The following is a 14,313-nucleotide window of genomic DNA, read 5'->3' on the forward strand; positions in this document are numbered from 1 at the left end:
ATCCCGCGATCTGCGGGTCAGCAGCCGCGTACCTTAGCCACTTGACCACCGCGGCGGGGCGAGAGGATTTGCAAGCAGCCCTGCTCGTTTGTTCCGACCTGGTGAGCCAGAAGACCCTGGTAGACCAAGCCCGAGTCGCGCTGATTGCCAGTTGGGCTTCAGTAAGGAGGATCCCACCTAGTGGTTTTGAGTGGCGGCTTACACCAGCCGTCTCGCACCTACTCCCTGTATATACAAGCAATAAATTTTTTTCTTTCTCTCACTTGACCGACAAAAACATGCCAGATTCTTACAAACTGCTTCAAATAACGCCGCAGCCCCACCAAGTGAAGAGCTTATTTTAGTTTTGTTGAAACTTTTGTTTCTTTCACAGAGTAGCTGACTCCGTCCCTCGTTTTGTGTTTCCATTACAGGTCAGCTCGAGCGACAACTCAGCGCTAAGCGCTATCGTGGGTGCTCTGCGACAGATGCGCGACCAGAGCATCACGCGACTGAACCTCACTTCCATTCCGCCGCTGCGACAACTGATGCCCTGGAATCCGCAGCTTTACTTTCGCTACCAGGGATCCCTCACGACACCACCATGCTCCGAGGCGGTCACCTGGACTGTGCTGGCGCAGTCGAGCAAAATCAGCGAAACGCAGGCACGTCGACAAACTCCTATCAATGCCGGAATATCATTTTTTTTAATTGAAGCAAGGTGGATAGGCACGGCCACTTGAGGAACAGAAACATTGGGGTTTCTGGACATTTTCTCTAATGTCGATGTCCGAAGACCTTAGTGTCTTTCATGATTAATTTATAGCCTTTGCTTCTGCGATTTATTTATTTATTTATTTATTTATTTATTTATCATACGTCATGCGCATATTAGAAATGTATGCGTGAACAGCATAAACACAAAATAATTTAAACAGACGCTCTCCTTATCCGTAGAATACCAGCGAGCTCTGCTCTTTTGTAAGCTAGCACTCACTTAAATGACTGGGCGTGCAAACACGGATAAAAGAAAACACTGGAGATACACAAACGCTGTCTAACTGCAAAGGTGCACAACGCCGTAGAAGAAACGAGACAGGAAAACTTATCTGCGCAGGCAACAGTCGCGAACCCATCAATCCAAGACGCGCGTGGGTCTATACGTATAAGACATAGCTGCCGATGCATTTTGATTTCTCCTCTATGCAAGTTAATCAACTGTTCACTCGCGCATGCGCAAACAATATTATCAATATGCCTCAGTGGTTAGACGCGTTTCTTCATAACTCGGCCTGTACAAAAGTGTGCATCCACCGAATTTCATAGTGTGAACTTAAGTTATAAACAACGAAAACATTGGTTAGAAGGTTGTTTCGTTTCTGGAGGACGCTACAGGGCACTCTATTCGTAACTGTTATCATTTTCTTCAGTGCATGATCCTTCTTCACCTCGCACGCTGGCTTTCGTTCTTTCTGTGCGTGAGCCGTAGATGCTGTTAGTTCTTGTACATGCTTTTTTTAATTAGCACAACTTCTCTGTGCAAGTGAGCGAATATTTCATTTGTGTAAACTGCACTTTGTTGTACAATTTTTTATTATATCGTGCCACGCGTGGAATCTTATGGGTAACGTTTTCTTTCCTTCCTTGTCCTGCACAACAAGACATATACGGATCGCGAGGAAATTTGTGCAGCTGTCGGTGAAGAATGCTGTGCATTAAAATAATGTACAGATCATGATGAACAACAAAGTAAAGAAAATTTAATGCAAAGACACAACCAACAGGAAGCAACAACTCATTACAGGTGATGCTATTCGCATAGGTGTATCAGCCGGCGGGGCAAGGGGAGCACGACCCCCCCCCCCCCCCCCCCCGCCCCTCCACTTTCAACAGAGGTCACACTTGGCTGCACGCTAGGGAAACGAAGAAGCGTAGTGTAGTTTTCCATCTTAACAGTAATTACTCAATTATGTTCCTACGGGAGAATGAAATTGTTACGAGGCTCTGTAACAACACAGTGAAATTTTGCCAACATTATCACTTCTATGATTCTCTTGTATATATATATATATATATATATATATATATATATATATATATATATATATATATATATATATATATATATATATATATATATATATATAGAGAGAGAGAGAGAGAGAGAGAGTTGGTACGCCACTGGCTATTCGGTTAATGAAGCCACGAAAAAAAGACAATTTAACTGAGAATAAGGTCGAAAGATTCCTAAGCAACCAAATATGTTCGCTTACGTCTTACTAAAGTGTGGGCTCAACGCAATGTAGGGAAAACAATATTTCTTCTATTCGGGCATGTCATTCACTTTCCACATTATTCAATCAGTCAATGAATTAATCACCAATCTATCAACAAATCAACGAATGGATTGGTTGTACGTTTATTAATCGCAAGTCTTCAAGTGAGTATATACCCTTTGTGCAAGTGACTCTCCACAAAATAATGCTAGCGTTGCCCCACTGATATTAAAGCAGCTGTGCTTTCTCTTCTGCAGCTGCAAGCCTTCCGCAACGTGCTAGTGTACCACGGCAACGGAAGCAGCCCTGAGCCCCTCGTCAACAATTTCCGACCCGTCACTCCCTTGAACGGCCGCCCCGTTTTCACGAACTTCTGATATGGAAATGCTCATACTCTGATAGCTGAGTAAAAATGTTCGGCACTGCTACACAACGTTGAAAAGGAGACAAGTGGTTCATCGTGAAAATGAAGATTATGGCGATGAATAAACGTAAACAGCCAAAAGACTCTTCTATACGTTTCACATCCAGACTACTCTTGTGCAAGAACTCGAAACGGGAGATAGAGGGAGGACATTGGAAAAAACGGTTATTATAAAAGGACTCGGTAATCGAGCTGAAGTCCTGTGTTCTGGAGTGCTGCTCTGCACAAGGGAAAAAAACAGACAGGTAGGGGCGTATAATATAATGACACTGAAGAACACTAGACCTTCGACAAATTTTAAGTAAGAAAAATTGACCCCCACCCCCGATTGTAGCACGAAGCAGGGGCGTATCCAACATCTCATTTATTGTGTGAGTGGGGGGCGGAAGGTGGATTGAAGTAAAACCGGAGGAGGCGGTTCCTGACTATGTTTTTAGTAGTTACTATCGTCACAAGAATCATATCACAGCATAAATATTGATTGATTGATTGATTGATCGATCGATCAATCGATATGTATAGTTTAACGTCCTGAAACCACCATATGATTATCAGAGATGTCATAGAGAAGGACTCCGGAAATTTCGACCACCTGGGCACTGCAAATTGTTAATTATAGTGTTCTCAGTGGTCTCTTTCGTTTGTACTAAACGGTAATAGGTGGACGACAGGCACAGAAGGAAGAGGATGGAGCATGTTGACGGGTTTTTTGGGGGGGTGGAGGGGGGGAAGGGGGAGCTCTGGATCTGTGACTGACATGAAGCCACGTGGAAATACATGTGAATATGTCAGAAACAATAATGAAGCTAAGTGTTATAAATTCCATTCTGTTCAAGACGAAATGTCTCATCTTTTCTTGCGGTGTGTCCTTTTAATTTACAAGACATGTGAAACTTCCCTTTGTTGGTGCAATCACCGATGTCGTCACTCTGGTTTAGTCTCGTCCTTACGTGTGAAGTTGCACACAGGATTTGTCTTGGCGTGGCTTTCACAAGATGTTACGCACTTATCATCGGCTGCAGTGACGGCGGTCCCAATTGTGATCATGGTCAAGTGCCAGAAACACTTGCGCACACATTTTGTACCTGCCCAGCATACGCACAAGAACGACAAAAACTGATTCGTTCTACTGAAGCACTGCATAACAGGCAATTAACTGATAAGATGATGTTGGACCGTACAGCTTGATGCCAACAGTGCAACTGTGCTCGTAAGAGAAGTCACACCTTTCCTACAATCCAGTGGACTGGATCCGAGTATATAGCACTGCGCCAACGTGACGGAACTGTACACACTCCCTTTCATCATCCATTACTCTTTTTCTTCCATTACATCCATTACGCATTCCCCTCCCCAGTGCAGAGTAACAGGCTAGAGCATACTAGTGCTCGGGCCGACCTCTCTGCCTTTCTGCAAAATAAACTTCTCTCTGTCCTAGCCCTTAACCCTTCCGCCACCTTGCGAAGTTTCGCGGAACTGACTTTGCAGAAATCATGTGTCATATTACGACAAAGGTTTTCGGCATGAGTCTATGCTAGATGGATAAGGCACGAGTACGTTCATTCATTGCTACAGCACCAAAATCTAACGGGCCTGCATTTACTGAGAGGCCTTCTGCGAGCTCTATTCAAAGAAGTTCCCCACGGTAACTCTTCAAATTTCGAAAATCGCTAGCACGCACAAATCCCCCTTGCTGCCTGGGCATGCAGCAGCACTAAAAGGCTCCTGTTCTTGGAAACGTCAGCCAAGGTTAGAGAGCCAGGTACGTACAAGACATTGAAAAATAAAGGGATATAATAATGAATAATGAAACTAATGCGTTGTTTTGTTTAGTTGTTTTTGTTGATGTGGTGGTTGAACCCACCACAAGAAACATTCCAGTGGTAGTAGGCTAAAATAGGGAAAATAAAAAGGTTAACAAACTAAGAATATTGATAAGTCGCACACGTTATTTTCCTGTATTGTATCTTCCACGGGTGAATCTCGCACCCTGTCATGGAGACAAACGACGCCGCAGTTCGTTTATGAAACGCCAACAATTCTGGTGATCTCTATGTAAGCCGACATTACGAACTGTGTTCTACATAGAGCCTCATTTCAAGGCGCAATGTCTGCTAATCGATGATAATTTCTGGGAATAATACAGGGGCTCCATTATACCCAGCGGCACCTGTCTCTAATTCAAACTTCTTCAGAGGGTTCAGAGGGTATGCACCACTGCCTTCGATATGATTCATATTCACCAACAACGCCAATCAATCCGTCGCAGAAAGCTTGAAATGTCCAAATAATTCATACAATCTATTCTCGGGAAAACCTTCTGAGTGGGTGAGCTATGGTGGCTAGAATTGGGAGGTGACGCATAGGTGAGCCATGGCAGAGACATCATCATCATCATCATTATGCTGCGCAGACGATTCCACACAATTATTGCGACGCTGAGTGGGTAGGAGCCATGGTAGAGGCATCATCATCATCATCATCATCATGCTGCGAAGAGGATGCCACGCAAGTATTGCAACGCCGAGCGCTCTGGCAAGCCCGCGTGTCTTACAGTGAATGTGTTCTATCTCAGTCGTCAAATTTGAGCACCTATCTTCCACTTTCGGGACAATCACGTACTTTCTCGGGAGAGAGACAGCGATAGAATGAAAATATTTATTTACAAGGTACCCAAGGAGAGGCACTCTTACTCCACGATGCCTTGACCTCAGGCAGAGCCCTGGACCCTCTGGAGCATGCTACCTTAGCTGATCATTGGAGCTGGCCAAGGCTGTTTCCCAAAACTCCGTGGTGTGGTAATGGTTGGGACGTTCTTGTGATGATCTTCGGCAGTTTTCTGCCAGCTGTTGAAGGGACCTGGGTCTCCGCAGAACCGAAATTGCGAAGAAATTGAGTAGAGGCTATGCGCTGATTTCTGGTTGGGTTCCGTAACTTGTTGACAAATTTAGGAGTGATGTCTCCTGTGTGTGAGGTAAGTCGCTCTTCTCGGCAACTTGCGCAAGGAAGGCAATTATGATGCGCATGATCGAGGTGCTCGCATGATCGGGGTACAAGCAAACAATTTGACCATGTCATATGAGCCATGCTCAGAGATCACTGAGTGGTGCTCACGCCTGCACTAAATTTGTCTTTAGAAAGAGCGCTATCCTGAACTTACGACAAGGTGTTGAAGCCTTATTTATCAAAAAGTAGCATGATTTAGTTGACATTTTTACCATGCTTTAGGCACTACGTTTGCTGGCAAACAATGTACTTTTTCGCGCGCGTAGCCTTCCCTACTGGGACGAGGTGCCACTCGATAAATTGCATCTGTAAATGTATCGACAAACTCTACAGGAAAATATCGACAAAGAAAAAAAATGTACCGGTGTTGGTTATTTACTTCAACAGTTAGTCAGTCAGTCAGTCAGTCAGCTAGTTAGATAGTCAGTCAGATAGTTAGATAGTCAGTCATTCTGCTAGTTAGTGAGTCAGTCAGCTAGTTAGTCAGTCGGTGAGGTAGTTAGTCAGTCAGTCAGCTAGTTTCCTTTAGATAATAAGCCAGTCGGTTAGCTATAGCCAGTTAGCTATATAGGCGTCTGTTAGTTAGATATCGTCCATCAGTTAATCTGCTTTAGTAAGTTAGTTTACTTAGTTAGTTAGTTAGTTAGTTAGTTAGTTAGTTAGTTAGTTAGTTAGTTAGTTAGTTAGTTAGTTAGTTAGTTAGTTAGTTAGCAGAATCTGTCGTCCTGTATACCCACCAATTACTAGCAAAACACCTCCAACGTTTTAGTTGTGCTGTGCCTTGACGAGGACTGATAGTTGCCTGAAAGTCAAAAATGGGCCTGCTTACGCGTGGGCTTAACGACGCAAAACTATTCGTGTGCTAATGCATATCACTTCCTTTTTTTTTTCATTGTTCGCAGGTTCATCATCGCCAGCCCTGCTGTCCCACACTTACCTTCTCTTCTTATTTTCTCATGCGCGTTGCGAGTGGCATGCTTTAACTACTACTACCGCTCTTATCAGTGCAACCTGAAGTTTGTGTATGCTATGATGGCATTTGGGGCTTATGAGAGGCACGTATCGCAGCTTGTGTGCGGTATTTTGCAATGATTCTTCTTCTCCTCCGACTAGACTCTTTCATCCTATATAACGTAACGATGAAAGGCCAACGACGGTCATAATGGCATCTCGTATTCGTGCGATTTAAATGTACCGTGTGTACAAACATACACAACAAAGAGAGAAAAATTGTAAGAATCATTGCACAATACTATCTTGGTAGTTTTTCTTTCTGCATAAATATTTGTACATCCGCCATTTTTCTTTTCGTTTAAATGTTTATCGTCTGTCTTTTTCTTTAGGCATGCATTGTTGGAACTACGGTAATGAAGGTAAGTCTGCATTTACGTAATAAACGCACATTTGTTCTATTAGTTCACTAGAATTTGCAGGGGTGTGACCCGCCCCAGTGGTACAGTGACTGAGGCACTCGGCTGCGGACCCACAGGGTGCGAGATCAAATCCGGACTGCGGCGGCCACATTTTCGATAAAGGCGTAGGTTTAGGTGCACGTTAAAGAACCCCAGGTGATCAAAATTTCCGGAGCCGCCCACTACAGCGTCTCTCATAATTATATAGTGGTTTTGGGACGTTAAACCTCAACAAACGTTATTATTTGCAATGCTGTGGGTATAGAAGAAAGGGAAAAGTTAAAGTTGGAATATACGCTTTCTTGAACACCAAAAAAAAAAGGCAGATTTTACACCTTGTGGGAATCGGTTTCATGTGACACAGAAGGCCAGCGATTGTTTTGGCTGCATTTTTTTGCCTTGAGCTAAGCGTCAGCACATAGCTCAACGTGTTTTTGTAAGTGTTAAGTGTAGTGCTCACATCGTCGTGTACACTAGTGTTTAAAAGGTAACTTGTGGTCTGACGTAACGTCCTACGTAAGTTTCATATCATACGTAACTTTCGTTATTGCATTCCTCCGGAGTTGAGAAACGTTTGAATACAGCTTGCTGAAACATAGGAGTACAGATGTGATGTTTATTAGACTACTACAAAAGTGGAGTCAACACTAGAACCACAATTGACGTTAACCCGACATGATTCCTGCATGATAGGAGTACACATGAAATGTTTACTGTTTTGTTATAAAGATAGATGGCCAGCACTTCAATCATAACTGACGTTGTCTTCTCATTAGGCCAACATAGGGTCTTTCTTTTTTCGAAGCAGTTTCAAGGCTTGGCGCGGCTCTGTGGTAGAGTACAATTGGATTTCGCTTAAAAGGTTTCTTGGGTTAGGTTCCTGTTCGCATCTTGATCTTTATTTTTTTACACTCGTCGGGGCAACGCTGTTGATGTTGGCTTTTTTTCTGAATACTGTCGCATTCAATTTACCAATATCTATTTTCACGGTTCCTTCGTGAATATAAATTGTCGATTACCTGTGGCGCATACTCGCATACCGCCACCTATGGAACACGGGTATGTGTCACAGGGGTCTAAAAAAGGGTCTGATTGCGTACGTGGCGGCATTTCTACGTTAGTCACGTCATGACCAGACAGTCGTATTAATCAAACCCTTTTGCTCTCCTATGCCTACTTTGGTTAACACCAAGTAAAGGAAGCGATCACGAGGACACACAGACGTAGGTGGCTACATAGATGAACTTATGCAAACGTGTCCAGCTGGCAGTGATCATAAATGCGAAGACATAAATGATCAGAGTACGTTGGGTTTTCCAAGAAATGCTTCTCATTTAATATAGATTGCCTCTTCGCACCCAATGTCATGCACCGGCTTACAAACGAGACAATTACATCACTCAGCTGCTATAGTATAGTGTAGGTGAGTTGTAATAACTTTATACAATATGATTGCGTTATTGTAGACATTCCACTGTTGCGTTGTTATAGCGTCGGCTAAACACAATGGCAGGGGATGGGGAAAAAATATTGATCGTGTTTATTTATGCAGACTAATGTCGTGCATCATCGGTCGTCATGATGCTGTATGACCAACTTGTGACGGGATCGAGACCTTGCCGGAATCGAGACAGCTTGAGCTGTCTGTACCGCACTCCTTCTTTTCAATGGCAATAAAGCCCATTGATTGATTGATTGATTGATTGATTGATTGATTGATTGATTGATTGATTGATTGATTGATTGATTGATTGATTGAAGCTAGCCATCCAAGTTATTACAGCACGTCGTCACTCAGTCTCAGTCCAGTCATCCACTTGCTGTCTTCCATTCTTCCATCATTCCGTGCATGCTCCATCTTGCAGCGACGGGGTCGTGGTCCCAGCACCGCTGCATCGCCAACAACTCGTGCGGTGGCAGGCAGCAGTCGCCCGTCAACATCGAGACGTTCGGCGTGTTGCACGACATCTCCCTGAAGGCGCTCCACTTCGAGGGCCACGACGTGCCCTTCGAAAACTTCACGGTGACCAGCGACGGCCTTTCTCGTGAGTACTCACGTCGCCTCTTTAGGTCACACTCCAGGAAGATGAAAATTTCTATATTTTATTCATTTTGATTGCTCACCGAAGCTTGTAAAGTGTCAGTGACTTTGTAGATGTGATCGAAAGAAAAAAAAGGTGGTTGATCCCCCCCTTTTTTTAGGAATTGGTATTACACGAAAGTGAAACGTCTCCTCGCAGTGGTAGTTCAGCATTCCTTCTACATTGTTTCGCAACAAGGTCGAAGGAATGAATGCTGCAGTAACAAATTGCAATATCACGCAACGAAAGGCAAGTGGCTCGAAACTTACAGCGCACACCACGAGCAGAAAGCGCGTCCGAAATGTGCAAACACAGAACGAACACGGACAAACAATTTTCGCAATTCTTACTTCAGTGTGTGAGCAGCACGCTTCTTTCGTAAGCGCGGCAGTGACCGAATTGACGTTCGTGCTCTCTTAACTATTCTAACCTCAAAGCAAACTTCTGGTGGAAGCAAAAGAGGTATGAAAGTACCCGAATCCTGAGATAAGCGCGCGCTAGGGAGCCACCATGCTAGAGAACATCTAAACGCGTTTGGACCACGCCACATGGAGGCGCGCGCACACAACGACGGGCAGGGTGGCTCGGCATGACGACCTTTATAGCGCGCCCGCCAAACGCGCGCCCGTCGTTCCACCTCGCTACTGATTACACTAAAACACGCTGAAGTTTCCAATCTCAAATGACTGCCAGCGGTGCATGGTGTATATAAATGGCTTGCCGTTAACATGTTGGAGAGAGGTCGCTCTGTGGTGTAGTGGTTAACGTCACGCGCTGAGGAACGCGAGGTCACTGGTTCGATGGCCCACTGCGGAAATTTTTATATTCGTTTCAGGTGCGAAGCTTCTTACGCCGTGGGTTATACGTCCCATGTCGTCGTAGTAACCAGTTTTCAAAGTCATAAAATTGGATTGCATGTCAATAAAAAAGGTGGCAGAGCATATCCACGGAGTGAATGATGATAAGTGGGGTGAAACGTCCATCAGTCCGTCCATGCGTCCGTGCAACCGTCCGTCCGTTTAGTCTCCCTGTGAAGAGCTTCACCCCACTCGTCATCATTTACCTCGTAGATAAGCTGCGATTTTTTTAAATTTTTTTGCATTGATTTTAGCGAATATTTTAAAACGTCATATCCGTGACGGAAATACGTCATGGAGCCGTGGTGCACCCCAGCATAAAGAAAAGGTACTTCGTCATGCATACACATGCGAACCTTCACTTGCCGCCATTTTCCTGATAGGCCAAGGGCGCCTGATTATTCTTTTAATAGACGTAAAACTGTTGCATGTGTGCGTTGCATGCATTACAGTGACCCTCAGGGCATCGCCGCTGGACACAACGAGCAGGACGGTGCGGGGTGGTCGGCTGCCAGGCACGTTCGTGTTCCAGCACGCGCTCTTCCACTGGGGATCCGGCTCAGGCCAGGGCTCCGAACACCGTATCGACGGTGTCGCCTACCCCATGGAGGTACACTATGGCGCACTGCGAACACCATATCGACGTTGTCACCTACTCCATGGAGGTACACTATGGCGCACTGCGAACACCATATCGATGGTGTCGCCTACCCCATGGAGGTACACTATGGCGCACTGCGAACACCATATAGATTTTGTCGCCTACTCCATGGAGGTACACTATGGCGCACTGCGAACACCATATCGATGGTGTCGCCTACCCCATGGAGGTACACTATGGCGCACTGCGAACACCATATCGATGTTGTCGCCTACCCCATGGAGTTATGGCGCACTGCGAACACCATATCGATGTTGTCGCCTACCCCATGGAGGTACACTATGGCGCACTGCGAACACCATATCGATGTTGTCGCCTACTCCATGGAGGTACACTATGGCGCACTGCGAACACCATATCGATGGTGTCGCCTACCCCATGGATGTACACTATGGCGCACTGCGAACACCATATCGATGGTGTCGCCTACCCCATGGAGGTACACTATGGCGCACTGCGAACACCATATCGATGGTGTCGCCTACCCCATGGATGTACACTATGGCGCACTGCGAACACCATATCGATGTTGTCACCTACTCCATGGAGGTACACTATGGCGCACTGCGAACACCATGTCGATGGTGTCGCCTACCCCATGGAGGTACACTATGGCGCACTGCGAACACCATATCGACGTTGTCACCTACTCCATGGAGGTACACTATGGCGCACTGCGAACACCATATCGATGGTGTCGCCTACCCCATGGAGGTACACTATGGCGCACTGCGAACACCATATAGATTTTGTCGCCTACTCCATGGAGGTACACTATGGCGCACTGCGAACACCATATCGATGGTGTCGCCTACCCCATGGATGTACACTATGGCGCACTGCGAACACCATATCGATGTTGTCGCCTACCCCATGGAGTTATGGCGCACTGCGAACACCATATCGATGTTGTCGCCTACTCCATGGAGGTACACTATGGCGCACTGCGAACACCATATAGATTTTGTCGCCTACTCCATGGAGGTACACTATGGCGCACTGCGAACACCATATCGATGGTGTCGCCTACTCCATGGAGGTACACTATGGCGCACTGCGAACACCATATCGATGTTGTCGCCTACCCCATGGAGGTACACTATGGCGCACTGCGAACACCATATCGATGTTGTCGCCTACTCCATGGAGGTACACTATGGCGCACTGCGAACACCATATCGATGTTGTCGCCTACCCCATGGAGTTATGGCGCACTGCGAACACCATATCGATGTTGTCGCCTACTCCATGGAGGTACACTATGGCGCACTGCGAACACCATATCGATGTTGTCGCCTACCCCATGGAGGTACACTATGGCGCACTGCGAACACCATATAGATTTTGTCGCCTACTCCATGGAGGTACACTATGGCGCACTGCGAACACCATATCGATGGTGTCGCCTACCCCATGGATGTACACTATGGCGCACTGCGAACACCATATCGATGTTGTCGCCTACCCCATGGAGTTATGGCGCACTGCGAACACCATATCGATGTTGTCGCCTACTCCATGGAGGTACACTATGGCGCACTGCGAACACCATATAGATTTTGTCGCCTACTCCATGGAGGTACACTATGGCGCACTGCGAACACCATATCGATGGTGTCGCCTACCCCATGGAGGTACACTATGGCGCACTGCGAACACCATATCGATGTTGTCGCCTACCCCATGGAGGTACACTATGGCGCACTGCGAACACCATATCGATGTTGTCGCCTACCCCATGGAGGTACACTATGGCGCACTGCGAACACCATATAGATTTTGTCGCCTACTCCATGGAGGTACACTATGGCGCACTGCGAACACCATATCGATGGTGTCGCCTACCCCATGGAGGTACACTATGGCGCACTGCGAACACCATATCGATGTTGTCGCCTACCCCATGGAGGTACACTGTGGCGCACTGCGAACACCATATCGATGTTGTCGCCTACTCCATGGAGGTACACTATGGCGCACTGCGAACACCATATCGATGGTGTCGCCTACCCCATGGAGGTACACTATGGCGCACTGCGAACACCATATGGATGTTGTCGCCTACTCCATGGAGGTACACTATGGCGCACTGCGAACACCATATCGATGGTGTCACCTACCCCATGGAGGTACACTATGGCGCACTGCAAACACCATATCGATGGTGTCGCCTACCCCATGGAGGTACACTATGGCGCACTGCAAACACCATATCGATGGTGTCGCCTACCCCATGGAGGTACACTATGACGCACTGGGAAAGCTATATCGATGGTGTGAGCTTATACCATGGAAGTGTTGATGAGAACTGACCGACAGTTATATGCCAAGGAAGGTATAGCGGATGTGATTAGAAGCAATTGCAAGGGAATTGTGAAGAAAGTGGCCGGAAAGATGACCTGACGTGGGCAGGAACCGAATCAGCGACCTTCGAATAATTTGTAATACCTTCACAACTTTATGTCAACAGCGTAGCAATTATTACATGGAGGTTCACTTGTCGCATGATGACACATGATGCACTAACGCAGTGGTGTCACAAGTCGCTGCGTCTCTTTTTTTTAATAAGCGGTCACTTGTATGGGAATGCTGTGTAGCTGTTCTTGCTTTTATTTTTCAGATGCAAATGGTTTATACTAACAAGAAATATAGCGCCGAAGTTGCAGCAAATGAAAAGGACGGAGTTGCCATTATTGCAACGCTGTACAGGGTATGTGAGTTTGCCTAATGCGCCTCAGTTTTCTCAGTAATTGTGATGCGTACCATTGTGAAATTGGCCACAGCAAGCTGACCCTCGTGTTAAAGAAGTAAAAATGACTCGCCTTTTGTTCGCCTTTCGTTCAAGTGTTATATAGTGCATGAACAATAGGGTGCTGTATCTGAAATGCTGTTTAGCAACATTCTACTGTTCACAAGTTCCCCTGTTAGCTATCCTGATAGCATGTTATTCCAATGATCGTTTGGCTACAGACACGTTTCTGTTCATCATTTAGCCTGCATACACCGCGGTTGGACACCACGTGTGCCGTGAAGGCAAGCCCTGTATTGCGGTTTTTCATTTCCGGGTCTCTGTTATGCTACAGTGAACTAGATAGTTAATATTAAAAAAACAGCTCGAAAAACGAGAGAACAGACGAAGAAGTACAGATGCAGAGTGCTGACTCACAGCAAAAACTTTATTCTTCAAACCACGCATATATACCTATGCAATGGAACGAAACAGGAAGAAACAAAAGTGATAGTCGAAGAAAAAACCATAAAATCATTCTCATAGCTCGTGAAGTCAACCAGATAAAAAGACAACTTTCTTTTCTGAGAGGGTAAGCGAAGGTTTACTCACGAATGCGTCCTTCAGTCTAGCAACCTCCAAGGATTGCATTATTTCACGGGTAAGCTCCAATGCATAGGTATACATATGCGTCGTTTGAAGAATACAGTTTTTGTTGCAATTCAGCGCTCCGCATGTGTACTTCCTCGCCTGGTCTCTCGTTTTTCACGCTGTTTGTTTTTTCCGCGATGTCATACCAACACGCCCAAATAACCACTTTAGCTACATTGTTAAGATAGAAAGAGCAGAAAGAACTGCGTACAGTCACTGAACCACCAAAGCGAGTCAT

The 14,313-nt window shown here is 45.8% G+C and overlaps 1 protein-coding gene across 1 annotated transcript in view; it reads left to right on the plus strand.

Moving 5' to 3' along the window:
• Positions 1 to 14,313, plus strand: part of LOC119163379 (uncharacterized) — a 40,652-nt gene that overhangs the window by 24,360 nt on the left and 1,979 nt on the right. The window contains exons 6-10 of the mRNA XM_075887608.1: positions 414 to 644; positions 2,513 to 2,627; positions 8,963 to 9,142; positions 10,488 to 10,645; positions 13,317 to 13,406. Of these exons, the coding sequence (XP_075743723.1) occupies positions 414 to 644; positions 2,513 to 2,627; positions 8,963 to 9,142; positions 10,488 to 10,645; positions 13,317 to 13,406 (774 nt within the window). The remainder of the gene's footprint in view (positions 1 to 413; positions 645 to 2,512; positions 2,628 to 8,962; positions 9,143 to 10,487; positions 10,646 to 13,316; positions 13,407 to 14,313) is intronic.

The sequence above is a fragment of the Rhipicephalus microplus genome, chromosome 3 (assembly GCF_043290135.1).
Source record: "Rhipicephalus microplus isolate Deutch F79 chromosome 3, USDA_Rmic, whole genome shotgun sequence".
NCBI lineage: Eukaryota > Metazoa > Arthropoda > Arachnida > Ixodida > Ixodidae > Rhipicephalus > Rhipicephalus microplus.